Below are 18,394 nucleotides of genomic sequence, written 5' to 3'. Positions count from 1 at the left end.
TAGTTGATGAGCTACCAAACCTTTCTAGTTTCTTGACTCCTAGGCCACTAGCCTGTGCACTCCAACTTAGCTGATGTTGAACAAATTATTAGAATCAGATTTTAATGCAATGAGAGTTCAGGGTTTTCAGCTGTCAATTCACATATGATGTGACTAGGAAATTCACTTCTCCAACAGGTTATTATGAAATATTATTAATCTTTCACATATGTGGAAGCATATCAAAAAAGGAAGATGTTGAAAACTATAGAAAAATTATTTCTCAGATAATTTCTTCTTTTGTTGGTTTAGTAACAGCTTTGGTTATCCAGTGACAAAAAGACCTAAGAAAGAAGCTCATTCTACTTTTGTGAGCATAATTCCTTGCACGACAGAACCTGAGCTCTGGAGCACCCAGCACAGTATACAACATCCAGGACTGTAGCAGCTACCTCATCACTCGATGCTGAGCAAATAAAGTAAGGGAACATGAAAACTGCTATTAGCAGGGTTGGGAGTATAAAGGTTATCCTGGAACCTTGCTCCATTTCTCTTCAGTAATTTGCCTGGTTCGGTTTTGGACAAACGCAAAATAACAATCTCAGATGCTTGTTTTATCATCAGCTAGCACTGACTGGGTGCAAACCATCGGACAGCACGCATGTAACAACATCTATTGAACGTAGAGTTAGCTAAAGCCTGAGAAGCAGGGCTGTAGAGCCATTACCCGAGTGGCCAACCACACATCACATCCAACTGACAATTTCTGAAGGCCTGAAAACAAAGATCCCAGGGTCTCTTTACAGCAGTGATAGCATACAGAAGACTTGATGCCTTTGAATTGTGATGCTGGAGAAGACTCTTGAGAGTCCCTTGGATAGCAAGAAGATTCAACCAGTCCATTCTAAAGGAAATCAGTCCTGAATATTCATTGGAAAGACTGATGCTGAAGCTGAAGCTCCAATACTTTGGCCATCTGATGTGAAAAGTCAACTCCCTAGAAAAGACCCTGATGCTGGGAAACACTGAAGTCAAAAGGAGAAGGAGGGTGACAGTATGAGATGGTTATATAGCATTACTGACTCAAGAGATCTGAAGCTGAACAATATCTGGGAAGATGGTGAAGGAAAGGGAAGCCCAGGGTGCTGCAGTCCATGGGGTCGCAAAGGTCGAACACGACTTAGCAACTGAACAACAACAATGGATTATAAATCAGTAATTTGTGTTCCCATCCTGAGGAATAAGAAAAATTTTTTAAAGAAGCAGAAAACCGTAATTCAGCTGAGAACTTTCACTTCATCAACTCTTATGCCAGAAGGAAGTTGGAGAAATGTCCAGAGGAAGCAACTACTAAAGACATCACAGATAATACCCCCCTCAGAAGTATTACAGGGCGTGTGTGAGAGAGAAGGGAAATGTGTATCGGACTTCTGCTGCTGGGAACTAACGGGTGATCTAATGGCCAGCAGAAGCTAGCTTTTTAAAATCATGTCCCGTGAAAATCAGAATATTACAATTTGAACTTCAGGGGTTCTAGCCCAGTTTTCTCTTTCAGGTAGGAAAGCCAAGGCTGAGTGGTCACTGACTTGTCTACTGACCGTATAACACTTAATCTGTGGAAGACTGGATAGAGCGCAGTCCTCAGAAGCCTAGCCTCATCCTAGAAAGCCACTCTCAAGTCTGAAAGTAAACTTCACAAGCAATCTTCCACCTTGTTTGAAACCTCTTTTTGGTCTTACTTTATGTTCCAAACAAAAATACCCATCAAGGGCTTATTTGGCCAATTGCCAGAAGGATATTAAAAAAAAAACAACAAAAACTGAGGGATTTTATTTGATTGTGTATTTATCCAAGAAATAAAATCTTTACATGGAAAAATTAGCTGTCAGTTTTGTGGATGATGATGGTTCAACTGGTTCAACATTTCCAAGTTATGTGCTGCTCAGTGTAAGGAGCTGGACACAATGGAGCGACTAAGCACACATGAAAAAAAGCACACAGTGTAAGGGTCTAGAGGGCCATGTTCACCGTCATTCAGCCTCTACAGAGAGCTCAACCAACAGCACGGCGCAACGCTGCTCTCATAGGCCAGGATCCTGGGTTCTTCCTCTGCCCCTTCTCTTCAGTGTTTCTTGTTCTGCTGGCCATTAGCATCAGAGGAAAACTCCCTTTCCCCTCCTCTCCTTTCTTCTCTTTTCTTTCTTTCAGACCCTAAGACTCTGAAACAGCTTATCTCTGACTCAAATGCAGCTAGAAGTACAAAAGAAGAGCAGACACAAGGGGATCAATAAACACAGCAGAAAAATAGAGAAAAGGTATGAAGCAGCTGACAATAATGCAGTTTTGAATGGGTGGGACTTCACCTCAAAATACCTGCATTTTAAGGCTAGCTTCAGTATTGATTCACACTGGAGCCTTTAAAAGAGTTTAATGGATTTGATCACAATTTTAGCAGCTCTTATGAAAAATGTTCTGTGAAATTAGGATGTTGTAGATCATATTATACAGAAACCAGTTCCCTACAGAAATGGTCTGAGTCATTCAGGTTTTCCACTAGATTGATGTTGTTTTTGACATAAATGGAATGCTGCCCATGGACCAGGACCAGACATCAGCAGAGGGAACTGGAGCAGCATAACAATGGGGTCTGTTCTGCGTTCTTATGTGGATTATTCTACTCAAAAACACTCGCACCTTATACCACCACCCTGCCTGGTTTGTGCTATTATCAACCAAAATGCTGAGCTTAATGAAGAACTTGGTGGCATCTTTAAACTCAAACAGTATCTGCGTATCATTAAGTCACTGCAAGTTCACAAAAGATGGGCCCATAGGGCTTTGGGTTGGTACATATCGTATCAGAGGTGGGCTTATGTACTTCAGAGAGATGGTGTGAAATAGTCACCATGAGAGGAGACTTGGGGTTAGTCTTCCTTGAATAGAATCCAAAGCAGAGGTTGTCACTAAATTGGGCAATTTATCTAATTGCTCTTTCCCTCAGAATCCTCAGCTTCTAAACAGGCATGATGATAACAACATAATAAAGACTAAATGCATTAACACATATATAAATGCTTGGAAGAGCACATAATAAGCACTTAATAAATGTCTTTATTTACTGACATACAAAAAAAAGATTAGCAAGATACTCTTAAGTGACTGAAGCAATTGCAGAACAACATGTATATCCATTTTAAATATTAAAAAAACAGCAACATAAAATACATTTTCTAACAGTAAATATGTCCATATAGTTGCATAGCAAGTGAACTGAAAAGATACACTTCATACTGATAATGGTGGTTGCCTTCGAAGAAGACATTAGATTTGAAGAGGCTGGTCAACAGGTACCTCAGTCTTATTTGTAATGTTAAAAAAATTTTTGTGTTACATATTTTATAAAAATCTATACATGAAATGTAATTAAAATTAGCAAAGAAGAAAAAGCACACATTTAGTATATTTTCTTTTAGAAACATCTTAATTTCATTCTAATCTGATAGCTCTAGTGTTCTAGGACTCAGATGTTGATATCAGCCCAGGATACCCAGTCAAAGTCCCCGTGACCAACAGCCTGCCCTGACATGACAAGGCTGTCTTTCATCACATACATGGAGACTGCCTGCTTGGCCATTTTACTGCCAGATGATTTGGACTAAAGAATACCCTTTAGCTTCCTTCCAGCTACTTCTCTGTTTTAGTGCTGTAGGGGAAGATGTACTGAATCAGATATGGTAATTTGAGGTCAAGTTATACAACTTCAGCTCACCTCATGATAGCACTTTGGTTAGGAACCCACCCATAAGCAACTCTTACTCTACACTCTATTAATAGTTGATTTCTTTACAACCACCCAAAACCTGACAAATTTTATACCCCAGGTAGTATTCATCAAATTTTAGGAGGCTGACTTGATTTCTTACCCTTTTAGATCAATCAAAAGATTACTGTTTCCTAATTTTTAATTAGGTCTGACTTTATTGTTGTATATATGTTATTTGCTCATCTTTGAAAAATATTGAGGAATACTATTTACCTCTTTATCAACAAATACAATCTCAAAACTATCCATGATCTTTGAAACATAATTTGGCTATTTGTTTTAATGTAGTGATTTTCCAGTACAGTCTGGTATTTAACTTAGCCTTCTTCAGTTTATGGTCAATCTACACTCCTATTCTCAGAGTAGAGAAAGATCCAGATTTTGCTGTCCATATCTTTTAAGACTATACTTTCAGGGGTCATTTCTGTAGTTCATATCTCAGGAATGACTCTTTAGAAATGCCACTAGACTAGCCTACCCATAGAAGAAGTGGCTATAAGTTAGAAAAACAACAACAACAAAAAAAACTGTATGAGCTATCCTAAATTCCACCATATATCACTTGAAACACTTGAACAAGTTGCTTGATTCTGAGAATATAAAGCAATTACAGAATTTAGATTTAGACAAGGCATTTCAATATCTTAGGACTCCTTCATTGTCAGCAGTCTTTAGACTTTGACAGAAAAGATCTGCATTACCTAAAATTTGAATAAATGTTAAATCAAATCTGCAGTACATCATGAGAAACTCTGGGCTGGAGGAAGCACAAGCTGGAATCAAGATTGCTGGGAGAAATATCAATAACCTCAGATATGCAGATGACACCACCCTTATGGCAGAAAGTGAAGAGGAACTAAAGAGCTTCTTGATGAAAGTGAGAGTGAAAAAGTTGGCTTAAAGCTCAACATTCAGAAAACTAAGATCATGGCATCTGATCCCATCACTTCATGGCAAATAGATGGGGAAACAGTGGAAGCAGTGGCTGACACTATTTTTCTGGGCTCCAAAATCACTGTGGATGGTGATTGCAGCCATGAAATTCAAAGATGCTTGCTCCTTGGAAGGAAAGTTATGACCAACCTAGACAGCATATTCAAAAGCAGAGACATTACTTTGCCAACAAAGGTCCATCTAGTCAAGGCTATGGTTTTTCCAGTGGTCATGTATGGATGTGAGAGTTGGACTCTAAAGAAAGCTGAGGGCCAAAGAATTGATGCTTTTGAACTGTGGTGTTGGAGAAGACTCTTGAAGAGTCCCTTGGACTGCAAGGAGATCCAACCAGTCCATCCTAAATTCCATCAGTCCTGGGTGTTCATTGGAGGGACTGCTGTTGAAGCTGAAACTCCAGTACTCTGGCCACCTGATGTGGAGAGCTGACTCATTTGAAAAGACCCTGATGCTGGGAAAGATTGAGGGCAGGAGGAGAAGGGGACAACAGAGGATGAGATGGCTGGATGGCATCACCGACTCAATGGACATGGGTTTGGGTGGACTCCGGGAGTTGGTGATGGACAGGGAGGCCTGGTGAGCTGCAGTTCATGGCGTCGCAAAGAGTCAGACACGACTGAGCGACTGAACTGAATACTGAACTGAATAAATCAAATCAAATGGGCAAACTGGCTGGGAACTGCAGACTTCTCTGAGTAGGACTATGAAATCAAGTGCAGAACTTGGGTCTAGGAAGGCGGATTATACGAATGTCCTTTTCTTAACATTCTAGAGTCTTTGACATGACAATAAACAAGCTTCTGTGTTCTTACTCAGGGTCTCCTACAGGTATCAAAATTAGCTTTTCTGTCAAAAATCTCTAGATATGAGTAATCACAAGCATGCTAATTAGGTGACTCCCCAAATTATATATTTGATGCTACATCTTCCTTGATTATAGTATGGAAAGAATACTATAAAATACTACATAAAATCTGAATAAAATTCAGATGTGAATGCCTTTGGTAGATTTTATGCCTTTGGTAGAGAATAACCTGTTACCTGAGATGAGAGTTGTTTGCTTCCTAAATGGGAAAGTATCTTTTGACTAGAGGAAAGACTGAGTTATGTATGGAAGATTTAAGAAAACTTAAAATTTACAATATGTATAAGAATAATAGATATGTATAAGAACTTCTTAAGTACTTGAAAATATTGTCAGTTGCTAATAGTACATAAAAAGGAAATCAAATATAACAAATTTCATAAATGCAATTTAAAATGTTTGCAGATGTTCAATTAGCTAAGTCCGTATATAGGAACTAAACATTCAAAGATCACTTAGTATTGATTTGCAAATCAAATTTAAAAACTGTGTTTTTGATAATGTAACTTGAATAAATCAAACATTAAAACCACAATAAAATCAGAATGACTTTTTGGTACCCCTAAACTCTTCTGTTTCATCCAAAAAAAAAAAAAAACCTCACAAGCAACAGAATTTTTAGTATACCTACATTCTAATGTTTCCTAACTTTTTTCATAAGTGGAATTTCCTATAGTTCTCATAAATAATCAGGGCCAGTATTGAAGTAGAGCATTACTTCATGTCCACCTACAAGAATTCAATTATAATCTGATGCCTGTGCCCCACAGTAACAGAAAAACTTTAAGGCACTGAATCTTTATTGGAACAACATGGTTGGCAGATTGTTCAGAACCATGCATACAAGATAAGTTTCTGGTCCCAATTCTGGAAACAGCTGTTCATTTTTTGAGTTTTAATTCTCTAGATGCTATGATCCCATGATTGATCCTGTTTACCTCTTGGCTGATAGAATAAATTTCACCTTAAACAAAATCCTGAATAATCCACAGGAACCCACTGTGCACACTACATATACAAATCACTTTGTGCACTTTCTACTTTTATATCCCCCCATCCGAACTTCCTATTCTTTTAGTCATCTTACCTTAGCATAACCATATGGCGTCTTCCAAACTATGTAACTATGACTCCATGGTGAACCACATTATAAAACAAAAGAAACATTTCAAAACACAGCTATCTTGTATAATTTCCTTGAAAAGGAGTTATATTCCACATTTGGGTCAAAACTGTCCTTACTTCCAGAAGATCACAATCTACCTTCTAGTTCAACTGGCTCTTGAATTTTACTCAAAAGCCAAAATAAAATAGGAAGCAGCTCACTTTTCTTAAAATTAACAGAAAATTACTAAGCTTAAGCTCATTCTGACAAAAATCACTTGCTTTCTATCAAAACAACTCTAGCTCTCTTCTAGCACTCATACATACCTCAGAATGACTGAAGGGTCTGCTGACTTCTGTGAACTTATGAAGATGCAGTGAGAAATATGAACCAAGGAGAGTTGCCATTTTGCAACTCAATACCTCCTTTTGAATGCCTCGTTGATTTGGCAACAAAAGTCTTAATGGCTTACACGTAGACAGATGCAAAACTCGCACAAAACTAGACAGGCAATTTAAGTGCTTTGCTTTCTGGGTAAGAGAACAGATTTTGGCTTTAATTATATGCCAGGAAACAATCAATAAGTATTGATTTCTCACTTATTTGGCTTGTTCATTAAAATTTTCCACAGTGATTTACTGGGAATGTTCAACCTTTAATTAGAGCAAATCAATAATATTTCATGGTCAAAATTACTTACTGGGGATTAAAAGTTACTGAAAATAATTTGTTCAGGAAAAATGAAAATTGTGAAAGTATACCAAGAAAAGATATCTATATGCATGATAAAGAAAGCTTGAATCTCGCTGAGAATTCTCCCCTGCCTCAATTTAGAACTGAACAATGCGGCAGCGTGGAATAACCCTCCACTGCTCTGCGTCTCGTGCTCTGGGACAGGGCACTCCTGATAACGGAGAACAAGCGTGCACTTTCCTTTTATTATCTTGCCGTTTCATGAATTCTGACTTTAATTATGGCTTTAACTTTTGTTTAATATTCTGGATTCCAGTGCTCAAAGTGAATGTTTAGTGTATTCTCAGACTCCATCAGTAAATAAATCAGATGTGGTGATAGGAGTCTGGCCTGGCCTAGAATCCACAGGTATCAGAAAAGAGCTGCTAACAATGAGGACTCGGGGAAAAGCAGAAAAGACAAAGACAACACAAGGTTACAGCCTCAGCAAAAAATGATTTTCTGGAGGAGTCCAAAGTCTAAGAACTTTCTTATCAATATAAATGTATGGTGGATGCTGACTTTTTCTTTTCCCTTAAAAATCTTAAACTAGTATTTATTTTAAGCCTAAAAAAAAACCTTTGTGGTTTTTCTCATTCTCATCTTTTAATTATGCTACTTAAATTTTTTATATTTAAAAATATTTTATTTAAGCAAAAAAGTATACCATCTATATAAGTCATATAGAGACAGGAGAGGGAACAAGACACTTATGTACCTACTATTGAGTCTAAGAAATAAAATTATGACTTCTGAAGCCCTCTCTATGCCCTGTTCCTAGGTGTAACCCTTGGTTTTTTTTCTCCTAGTTATTCCACAAAAGTATCTCTAAAGAATATATTGATTAATTTTGCTTGTTTTTTAAACTTTACATACATGGTAATGAACTGTATATAATATTCTTCAAATCATTTTTCTTTTTGTCTGCTCAACATTATGTTCAAAGGTTTGGATTAATTACCTTTTAACTGTAGCTATCATGAATGATGTTGCTGTGCATTTTTGAATATGTCTCCTGGAACACAGCAAGAATTTCTGGAGAACACTCATTTACACACAGAAGTGAACATTCTGGGCCATAAAATTTGCATGTATTCCATTTTACTAGATAATTCAAATTGTTTTAACAAAATAGTTGTATGAGTTTTCCTTTTTTCCCCTACATACTAGCTATCACATATTACCATGAAACTTTATCTTTGTCAATCATTTTATTCTTATTAATAAGGTTGAACATTTATGTTCACCAACCTTTGGGTTTCTTCTTTTGTGAACAGATTGCTTATGTGTTTTGTCCATTTTTCTATTATGTTAGTTGTGTTTTTTTATGATTGGGTAAGTTTTAAGTATATTGTGTTATTGGTATAACAATAACCATCTTTTTTCTTAGTTACGTGGGCTATAAATAGCCTCTCTCAATTTTTGGCTTCTAAGTTTTACTAGTGTCTTTTCATAGTCAGATTTTCTTAATATTATTGTGCTCAAATTTATCAAATTTTGCTTATGATTTGGAAATTTTTGTATTAAATAAGATATCACATGAGCATTCTCCTACATTTTCTTCTAAAAGTTTTAAATGCTGCCTTTCATTGTCGAGACTTTAATCCATTTGAAATCTATTTCACGAATGGTATGAGATCAGATCCAATTTCAGTTTTCTCTTGAGTGGTCAATTTTTCCAGCTATCTGTTGGTCCATCCTTTCCCCACTAAGCTGTCATGTCTGCTTTGTATTACTCTCAAACTAACATGAATGGATCAGTCTGTTTCTGGACTCTGTTCTGCTGCACTGGTCTACTTGTCAGTTGCTGAGATTACACCACACTGTCTTAATACTGTTGCTTTACAATGAGTCTCAGGAACTAAAAGAACAAGTTCCCTCACCTTGGTATTCTTCAGGAATATCTTGATTATTCTGGGCAACAAGTTGTTTGTCCACCTACATTTTAGAAACAACCTGTCAAGTTCCGAAAAATCACCTGGTCAAATTCTGATGGAAACTGCATGGAAATATATAGATTAGTTTGGCATAATGTCATTTTTTCAATATTGAGCCTTCCTATCTCTTTTGATTCATACAGGTCTTCTTGAATGTCTTTTCACGGATCTTGAGTTTATTCTGTTAAATTCACACTGGATACCTTATATTTTTTTGTTGCTATCATAAATGGTAGCTTGTAAAAGAATGTTAAATTCCATAATTCTGATGATCTGAAGACTCTTGAGGTTTTCTTATGTATTTAATTTTATTACTGGTGAATAATGGTAACGTTGCTTCTTTTCATTCCTTGTATCTTTTCTCTCTTATCTCTTATCTTGCCTACTTCTTGATAGGACCTCTAGGACAACATTGAGTAGATGTGTAATAAACAGTTATGGTGAAATGTTAAAAATAGTCTTCATTTTAAAGGGAATTCTTGATTTTAACATTTCACCACCAAACATGATAACTGACAAAGACTTGTTACCCTCATATAACAAGAAAGTTCATATGTATTTCTAGTTTAAGAAACATTTTATCATGAATAAGTGCTCAACTTTATTTAGTGTTTGTCTTCATCTAATAAGATGATCATATACATTTTTCTTCTAGTTAATGTGTGAATTATATGAGCTTTCTAATATTAAACGAACTTTGTCTTTCTTACATAGACACAGGTGGTCATGATAATGTATATGAAGATCTTCAAAATGTATATCTAGATTCAACATTTATCTTTGTGAACAAGTAGTTTGTTTTAAATAAAGAGAATTCTGACCAGTTAGTGGGTGTTCACTCTGCTCATCTGAAAATACAGGAAGAACTCTATTCCGGAACACAACTGTGTTAGTTTAAGCTGCTTAAACCTGTATTAACCCTGTATCCAACCTAACTATCAACTACACAGATATATACTACATTAGCTATACAAAAAGATATACTCACGGCATTTACCAGGGAGTATAAACTTTAACCGTCTATAAAAAGCTCACTAAGCATGACACTTGTATAAAAGAATGCTTTTTAAAGAAAAACAAATCTCCAACTCTTTGAGAATATTTATGAAATCTTTACTCAGTAATGCAGGTCACACTCCAATTATGGAAGATATTTTTTATGCTTAACTATGGTAGGGACTTGTTCTCAAACAAAACAAGTCATGACTTTACATGGAAACAACACATAGATTATTTTTAATAAAATGAATCCTGGTAATAAAACTTGTCCATTCGATTTCAAATATTGGTTACAAGATATAGCCACTGATTCTTTCATGTTTAGAAATTCTTTGTCATTATTCAAAAAATTGTTTTGAATCATGAAAATAAACTTATTTACAAACAAAACCCCCACAACAGTTGAGTGGGAACGTCTTAATGAAGAGTCAATCCATCTTCTCCAGCAAATATTCTAAATTTTATCTATAGGTATTCACACACAAAAAAGAATAAAGTTAATATAGGAAAAAATAAATAAGAAAAGAAATTCCCATTTGATTAATCCAAAAGAAGGCAAGAAAGTAGATAAAAAGAACAAAGAAAGATTTACAAACAGTAAGATGTTAAATTTAAACTCAATGTATCAATAAATAAATAAATAGAAACTTTCTAAAGTTGAGAAAAAAATTTAAACATAAGATCGAGACTTTAATAAAAATAGGCAACCATCCATTGTTTACAAAAGGCAGACAATTTGTAATAAAAGAATGGAAAAAGACATCTCACAGACACTAAAAGAAAGATAACATAGCCCTTCAAATATCAAACAAAATCAATAATAAGGTCAATTACTAGAAATAAAGAGGGACATTTCCTAATGATCAGAGGTCAATCTACTAACAGTTATTTACTTTCCTTTGCTCTTTTTGATAAAGACTTTATTTAAATATGAGTGAATTATCAAAAAATGATTCAATTCAGAAAAATCAGATTCAGTGCAAACCAACACGCTAACAACTGGGTCACAACAAGCAAGGATAGGGCCAATGACCAAAGAACTGGCTTGTGTGAATACCTAAGCAGGCTCAGAGACTTATGTCCATAAGTCCCAGGTCTTCAACTTACTGAGTTCAGGATTCAAATGTAGACTACTATCTTAGAGATCTACTTTTAAGAAATCTTGGGCTTTAATGCCAACAGCCAAACCATTTTGTGGAAAAAGACTAAGGGAAAGCAGAAACAGCAGGAAGGTATTATTTTCTCTAAGTTATTCTTAAATAACCTAAAAGGTAGCTAAGAAATATTTGTATTTTTAAAGATCTCAGAATTGACTAATTAATTCCAGCCACAGTCTATTACGAAAGTGGCTTCTCTGGTGACTTAGATGGTAAAGAATCTGCCTGCTAGGCGGGAGACCTGGGTTCGATCCCTGGCATGGCAACTCCCACTCCAGTATTCTTGCCTGGAAAATCCCCACGGACAGAGAAACCTGGCGGACTACAGTAGATGGGGTTACAAAGAGTCGGACATGACTGAACGACGAAGCACAAGACTTTCCTATAATCTGCTATCTTGCAATTTAAGTCGTTTTCTTCTTGCACAGTTTTCCTTAGAGTTAAGAAATAGAAAGTAACTAAAGGAACTAAGGATAAAATGCTTTATATATAATATTCCATGTTCATACTTTGGAGAAGATAACATTCAGTGTTATTTAACCAGTGGTCTACTGGCTGAGTAGATGGGTATGAAATAAAACAAGTATTTGGTAGTAATGCCCAAAATTCAAAGGGATCCTTGAATCACACTTACAAACCTACTAGTGACCCAGTTCCTGTTATGCCTCAATGCTATTAATGGTATTGCTTTGGATTTTCTGACTTCTTATGATTTCAGCCTTTTCTGAAGGCAGAGTTCCCATCAGTTGTCTAAGAGAAGCAGCGGATTCCAAAAAAGCAGTACAGTTCAGCTGCATAGTTAAGAACATGGGCTGTAGAGCTGGATGAGAACAGCTCTCCTGCTCACTGAGCATGTATGCTGTATCCTTCATCACTCAGTCGTGTCTGATTCTTTGTGACCCCCATGGACTGCAGCCCACCAGGCTCCTCTGTCCATGGGGATTCTCCAGGCAAGCATACTGGAGTAGGTTGCCATGCCCTCCTCCAGGGGATCTTCCCCACCCAGGGATTGAACTAAGGTCTCTCACATTGTAGGCAGATTCTTTACCGTCTGAACCACCATAGTGAGCCTGGGCAGAGGGCTTAATTTCTTCACATACAGTTTCTGATCTGTAAAATGGGATGACAGCAATACTATTCTTAGGGCTGTTGTGAGAATTAAATGAATTATTATGAGTAACTTAAAGCACTGCCTGCCCTGTAGAACTATTGCATTGTTTCCCAGAAATATTTTAAGTGAAGTATAGTTGATTTACAATATTGTGTTAGAAAGTATTGCTTATTATCATTATTGTTGATTTTGCAAATGTTATCTTTTTCCATTAATAGAGTTTTTAATTTCTAAGAAAAAACAAAACTGTTAATGGGTCACAATGCTTATAGAATTAAGTACAAACTTTTCTTCATGCATCCAAAGCCTACCTTTACTCCAAAAATACCCTACGACACACCTTGAATGTAAGGTCCCACCTTTAACATAAGGTTTCTGAATCAGGAAAAATTATTCTAATTTTATTCACTTTTTTCCCATCTTAAACCTCCCTCTCCATCTCTTAAAATGTTTATATTATCTATTCATTTCACACCAAACCTTTCCCTGGTGGCTCAGTATTTAAAGAATCCGCCTGCAATGCAGGAGACCTGGGTTTGATCCCTGAGGAGAAAGAAATGGCAACCCACTCCTGCATTCTTGCTTGGAGAAGTCCATGGACAGAGGAGTCATAGGGTTATAAGAATCGGACACGACTCAGCAACTAAACCAACCAAAACCTTCTCCTGCCTCATCTGGAATACCTGGAGGCTCAGGAAGAGCATGTTATTTAAGTGAGTTTTTTTAGGGAATTTAATTAAACTACAACTACAACTCTTCCTTCTACCAGGATCTCTCCAACAAGCCTGTTCTCTACTCTTTTCCTAATCCTGACTTGAACATCTGGGTGGCAACAGACATTTCTCGTCACTTCAGGGCCTCTGGATGCAAACTGGAGAACTCTTATATAGACCAGCATTACTCAGACACTAAGAAATCACAAACATGAAACATGGCAGCAGGACGAAACTGTCATTTTTCACATCCTGAGACACATGTAAACTAGGACCTGCCAGACATGCTGGTGTAAACTAGAAGTGCTTGAGTCTGTTGTGTCTCTTGGTGAAAAAAAACAAAACAAAAAACTGTTATACTTGCTTTATGTACTTCAAGAAAAAAGTATCAAACTGTGTTAAATAATATGTTTGTATACATAATCTGCCAACTTTTTTTTTTTTGCTACATGGTGCAGCTTGTGGGAAGCTTAGTTCCCAGACCAGGGATTGAATCTGGGACCCTCGTCAGTGAGTGTGAAGAGTCCTAACCACTGGACTTCCAGGAAATTCCCAATATGTCCACATTTCAATGAGATATTTCAGTAGGCTTAGTTTATAGAAAAAGCCATATGTATGATGTTTGAATAGAAATTGAACTGTGGTAAATTTCTGCATGATTTGAAAAATGGTTTTATCACTCTAAATATGTACAATAATTTAATAAGAGAGTCACACAATTAATCCATCCACAGTTGGGAAGCTTGTTCCTAAAAGAGGATGAGTTCTTGAGAACAAGTGACTGCTTACATGCTCTTTCTTTCCTCCTCTTGCTTTTCTGCTTCCTTCACCCTCTCTTTCCTTTTCTTTCGCTATTTCATTCCAACACGGTTTTTCACTGACCTGTAATTGATAATCCTTTTGCTTCACTGAGCTGACTCAGACCCAAAAAAATGCTAAACCACTCTTTCTATCAACAAGACTCCAGTGCTTAGAAAACAAATGAGAGCTGGACAGTCTACAGGAGGTGAGGCGACAAAGCCCTGCACCTCAAGGGTGAAAACTAGCAGAAGCGACCTCCACTGCTGTATCTGTCCTGGGGCAAAAAGGTGTGTGCTTGGGGGTGGGGTGGCAATTAAATGCCAAATGACCTGTGTTTGGTCCGCTGCTTTACTTCCTTTTCTAAACCTCCACGACTTCAGCGTTCCCTAGCAACAGAAGCAAAGGATCAATTTAGAAAAGTGCTTTCCAGAGCATTCCTATCTAGCTACTGACCAAGCCATTTTAGTTTATGTGATCAAGCAATTGAAATTCAAGGAGATTTATCGCTGACTGTCCTCGGCAGCAAAACTGGAAGAGGACCGTTTGATATGTATGCTGCTAATGTCTGAGATGACTGATTCCACCTCTACCGCACAAGCACGAATTGGTTTCAGGGAGAATTAGTAGTCTCTGCATTTCACCGGGAACCGACAGTGTTGCTAGGGAAACTGATAATTATGTGGCAAAATGGAGGGTGTAGGATAGAAGAAAAAGAAGAAATGTAAGGTTCTGAAGAAATGTAAGGTTCTGATCCAAATCAACATATTAACAATAAAGTATGTTGATCTTCTGTAGTCACATAATTTAATAAATACTGTTAATTATATGTTTGACAAGATACTGATTTCTGAACTAAAAGAAATTAATCAGATGTTGCAAAGTCACTGGTTACTGATAATATTTTGTGTATGGCACAGCAGGAATATATATTTATTATAAAAACTACAGTGAATCTGAAGAATTAAAATATTCAAAAAAGTGGGAAAAAACACACTGATTTGATTTCCATTTTTTAAGAAAATCAGCTTACAGAGTTTCAGATATAAAAATTGTAACTCTATAATGCTCTAATAAAATTTTTTTTTTCATCTCAAACACTGTTTAAGGGGGAGAATAAAGAAGTGTTGCTATTTTTATATTATGCATAGTAAAAAAAAACCAGCCTAGAGAAGTTGAATGACCTTCCTGAAGTCACACACTTCTTCAGTTAGTGGTAATGTTGGTGCGAAACACTTTTCTTTCACCACTGGGAGGCATTATTTACAGACTATGTCATAGTAAGGGAAACAGCAAAAGGATGTAAACTTAGTGAAGAGACTCAAATCTCTAAATATTACTTCAATTTTAAATGAAAATTTCCAATACTTTCATTTTTAACAGCTAAGAGTTTAGTTCTGAAAGCTAATGATATGATATTAAAACTTGCTTATCCAGAAAATCTCATTGGAGACATTGTAATATGTGTGAAAGAGCATCAGAGAATCACATAGCTCATTAGTGACCTCAGTTTTACTGCATGTCAAACCACTGCTTGTGAGTTGTCAGTCCCTTCATGACAATGCTACGGCGTGACAGTCTTTTATTTTCACTCTTTCTAACATCCACTAGGTAGAAATTTTAAGAGATGAAATTGAAAGTTTTATGTCTTCCTATGTATTCATGTTAATAAATTCTTAACACATTTTTAAATTTATAAATATACTACACATATTAAAGCATTCACATTCTTATACACGCAATCCATGTACAGATGCGTTGGCGGAAGAAAATAAGTGATTCATTTATGGTTGGTATATGAACAAAGATCATTTCCTTTATTAATATTTTCATTATTAATAGAAAATGTTTCTAGTGTTTTGGTCTGATTTGGTCTTTGACAGGAAAGAATGAGACATATATACAAGTCATCAAGGTAAAAGCAGAAAACTATACAGAACTTCTTAACTCAATGAATTCTAAATGATGGAAGTGGGCAGTCAGCCTTCTGATGTTATAAAAAAGATCTTTACTCTAGGGACTAAAAAATCATAATCCTTAAGCAGTAACTCACCCTAGATGGGATAAACTATCAGTTTAAGGCAGTTCATTAAACGTATCAAGTTTATGTGGTTTAAAATTAGTATCTGGCTTGTCAAACTTGAAATTTTGTTGTTTGTTTACTTCAAAGATTTATTTTTGATAAAACAAGAGCAAAATGATAGGTTACTATTTTGACAAGCCCTTTCTTCTTTCCCAAAGCAGGAAAGCTTTTGCACCTTTTAAATCTCTGAGTAAAACAAAGAAGAATGTAAGGCCAAATTTTATAGCTGTTAAAAACCATTTTTATGGTTAGGTTGAACAAACCTTGACTTAGGCCATCTTGACAAGATGTCTGCTTGATATCCAAGTTCTCCAAGGTATCTCCTTTAGAGACCTCACCAAGAGATGTCCTTCTCTCAAAGATGTTGTTGTTGTTGTTAACTTGAGTCCCATTTTGCTTCAGTAGCCTGAACACCTCAGCTTCCAAATCTCTAATCTAAGAGAGAGGGAAAAAAAAAAAAAAAAAAACCACTCATAAAACCATAAAGCAGCACTCTTCTTCAAGCACTAGGCAAAACTACCCTATTATTCTTTTTCTTTAATTTTATTAAAAGGTAGTTGATTTACAATATTGTGTTAAATTCTGCTGTAGAGCAAAGTGACTCAGTTTTATGTATATATGTATATATACACGCACACATGTGTGTATATATATATATATTCTTTTCCACTATGATTTATCATGGGATTCCCTGGTAGCTCAGTTGGCAAAGAATCCACCTGCAATGCAGGAGACTCAGGTTTGATCCCTGGGTCAGGAAAATCCCATTGAGAAGGAAATGGCAACCCAATCCAGTATTACCTGGCAAATCCCATGGAGAGAGGAATCTGGTGGGCTACAGTGTATGGGGTCACAAAGATAAATTCTATGATTTATCTTTTTATTATACTCTATGATTTATCACAGAGTATTGAGTATAGCTCCCTGTGCTATACAGTAAGACCTTGCTGCTTATCCAACCTATGCATAATAGTCTGCATCTGCCAGTCCCAAACTCCCAGTCTTTTTATCGCCTCCCCTTAGCAACCACAAGGCTGTTCTCTATGTCTGTAAGTCTTTTTTTATTTCATAGATATGTTCATTTTGGTAGTATTTTAGATTCCACATATGAGTGATATCATATGGTTTTTGTCTTTGTCTTTCTGACTTATTTTGTTTAGTATGAGAACCTCTAGGTCCATCCATGTTGCTGTGAATGGCATCATTTCATTCTTTTTAATGGTTGAGTACTATTCCACTGCATAAATGCACCATATCTTCTTTACGCATTCATCTGTGACAGACACTTAGGCTGTCTCCACGTCTTAGTGTCTGCAGTGAATCATCCTGACATGGACACAGGGGTGCGTGTGTCTTTTCAAGTTAAGTTCTGTCTGGCTATTCTGTCATCCAGTGGCTCTGTGCACAGGACTCACCCGCACTTGCAAGCCTTGAACTTCCACAAGATGAGCTTTCTCCAAATCTTCTATTTTCTTTCTTTCTGCTTCCTGTCTTTTGATGAAATCAAGTTCTCTTAAGGAGAAAATAATAGATCTCAGTGCATCAAATACTCAATAAATGAGGAAATATAAAAATTCTTATCTGAAGCAATGAGCCACACAGTGAAATAAGTAACTAGACAGCTATTTAAATAAATAAAACTCACTCACAGAGAAAAGGTATCTAGTAATGAAAGCAAATAAAATGTTTTAAAGATATACAAAGTAAATAAAAATGCTTTGATTCTGCTTACTGAGATTTTCATTTGTAGCTCCTGATTCTGGAGCACCTGTTCATATTTGGATAGAAGCTACTGAACTAATAATGACCCACCTTGGTAATTTAGTGGAGATAATTACATGTTCAGTAGAAATAATTCCACATTTATAAAGTCATTTACCTAGTAAACTGATGGAATGGATGGTAGAGTTTTTAAAAGATAATTATTATAAGACTGCTTCTTAGAAATGACAATAGGCTGAATGGGCCAGAAACACAGAGGGGAAGCTGTCATTACACATCTGAGGATATCATGAGGACAAGGAGAAATATCAAATGTGGTAGAATTTATTATAAAATTATTACATGAAATAAGAGTTAGGAATACTTTTAATAAGAATTAAAATAGAGATGTATTGAATTCACAGTTGTAAGAACAACTG

General features: G+C 36.2%; 1 protein-coding gene and 1 pseudogene across 14 annotated transcripts in view; one reads left to right on the top strand and one right to left on the bottom strand.

Annotated features, from left to right (window-relative positions):
- Positions 1-18,394, bottom strand: part of PPP1R9A (protein phosphatase 1 regulatory subunit 9A) — a 339,661-nt gene that overhangs the window by 40,944 nt on the left and 280,323 nt on the right. For all 14 annotated transcript variants that reach the window (XM_025291975.3, XM_025291972.3, XM_044946447.2 and 11 more), the window contains 2 exons: positions 17,669-17,765; positions 16,517-16,688 (listed from right to left, as the gene is read on the bottom strand). In XM_025291975.3, coding sequence (XP_025147760.2) covers positions 16,517-16,688; positions 17,669-17,765 — 269 coding nt within the window. The remainder of the gene's footprint in view (positions 1-16,516; positions 16,689-17,668; positions 17,766-18,394) is intronic.
- LOC112586711 lies at positions 4,202-4,296 on the top strand (annotated as a pseudogene).

This window comes from Bubalus bubalis, chromosome 8 (assembly GCF_019923935.1).
Source record: "Bubalus bubalis isolate 160015118507 breed Murrah chromosome 8, NDDB_SH_1, whole genome shotgun sequence".
Classification (NCBI taxonomy): Eukaryota; Metazoa; Chordata; class Mammalia; order Artiodactyla; family Bovidae; genus Bubalus; species Bubalus bubalis.
Note: the sequence above shows the minus strand (reverse complement) of the source record. Positions and strands in the feature narration are given on the sequence as shown.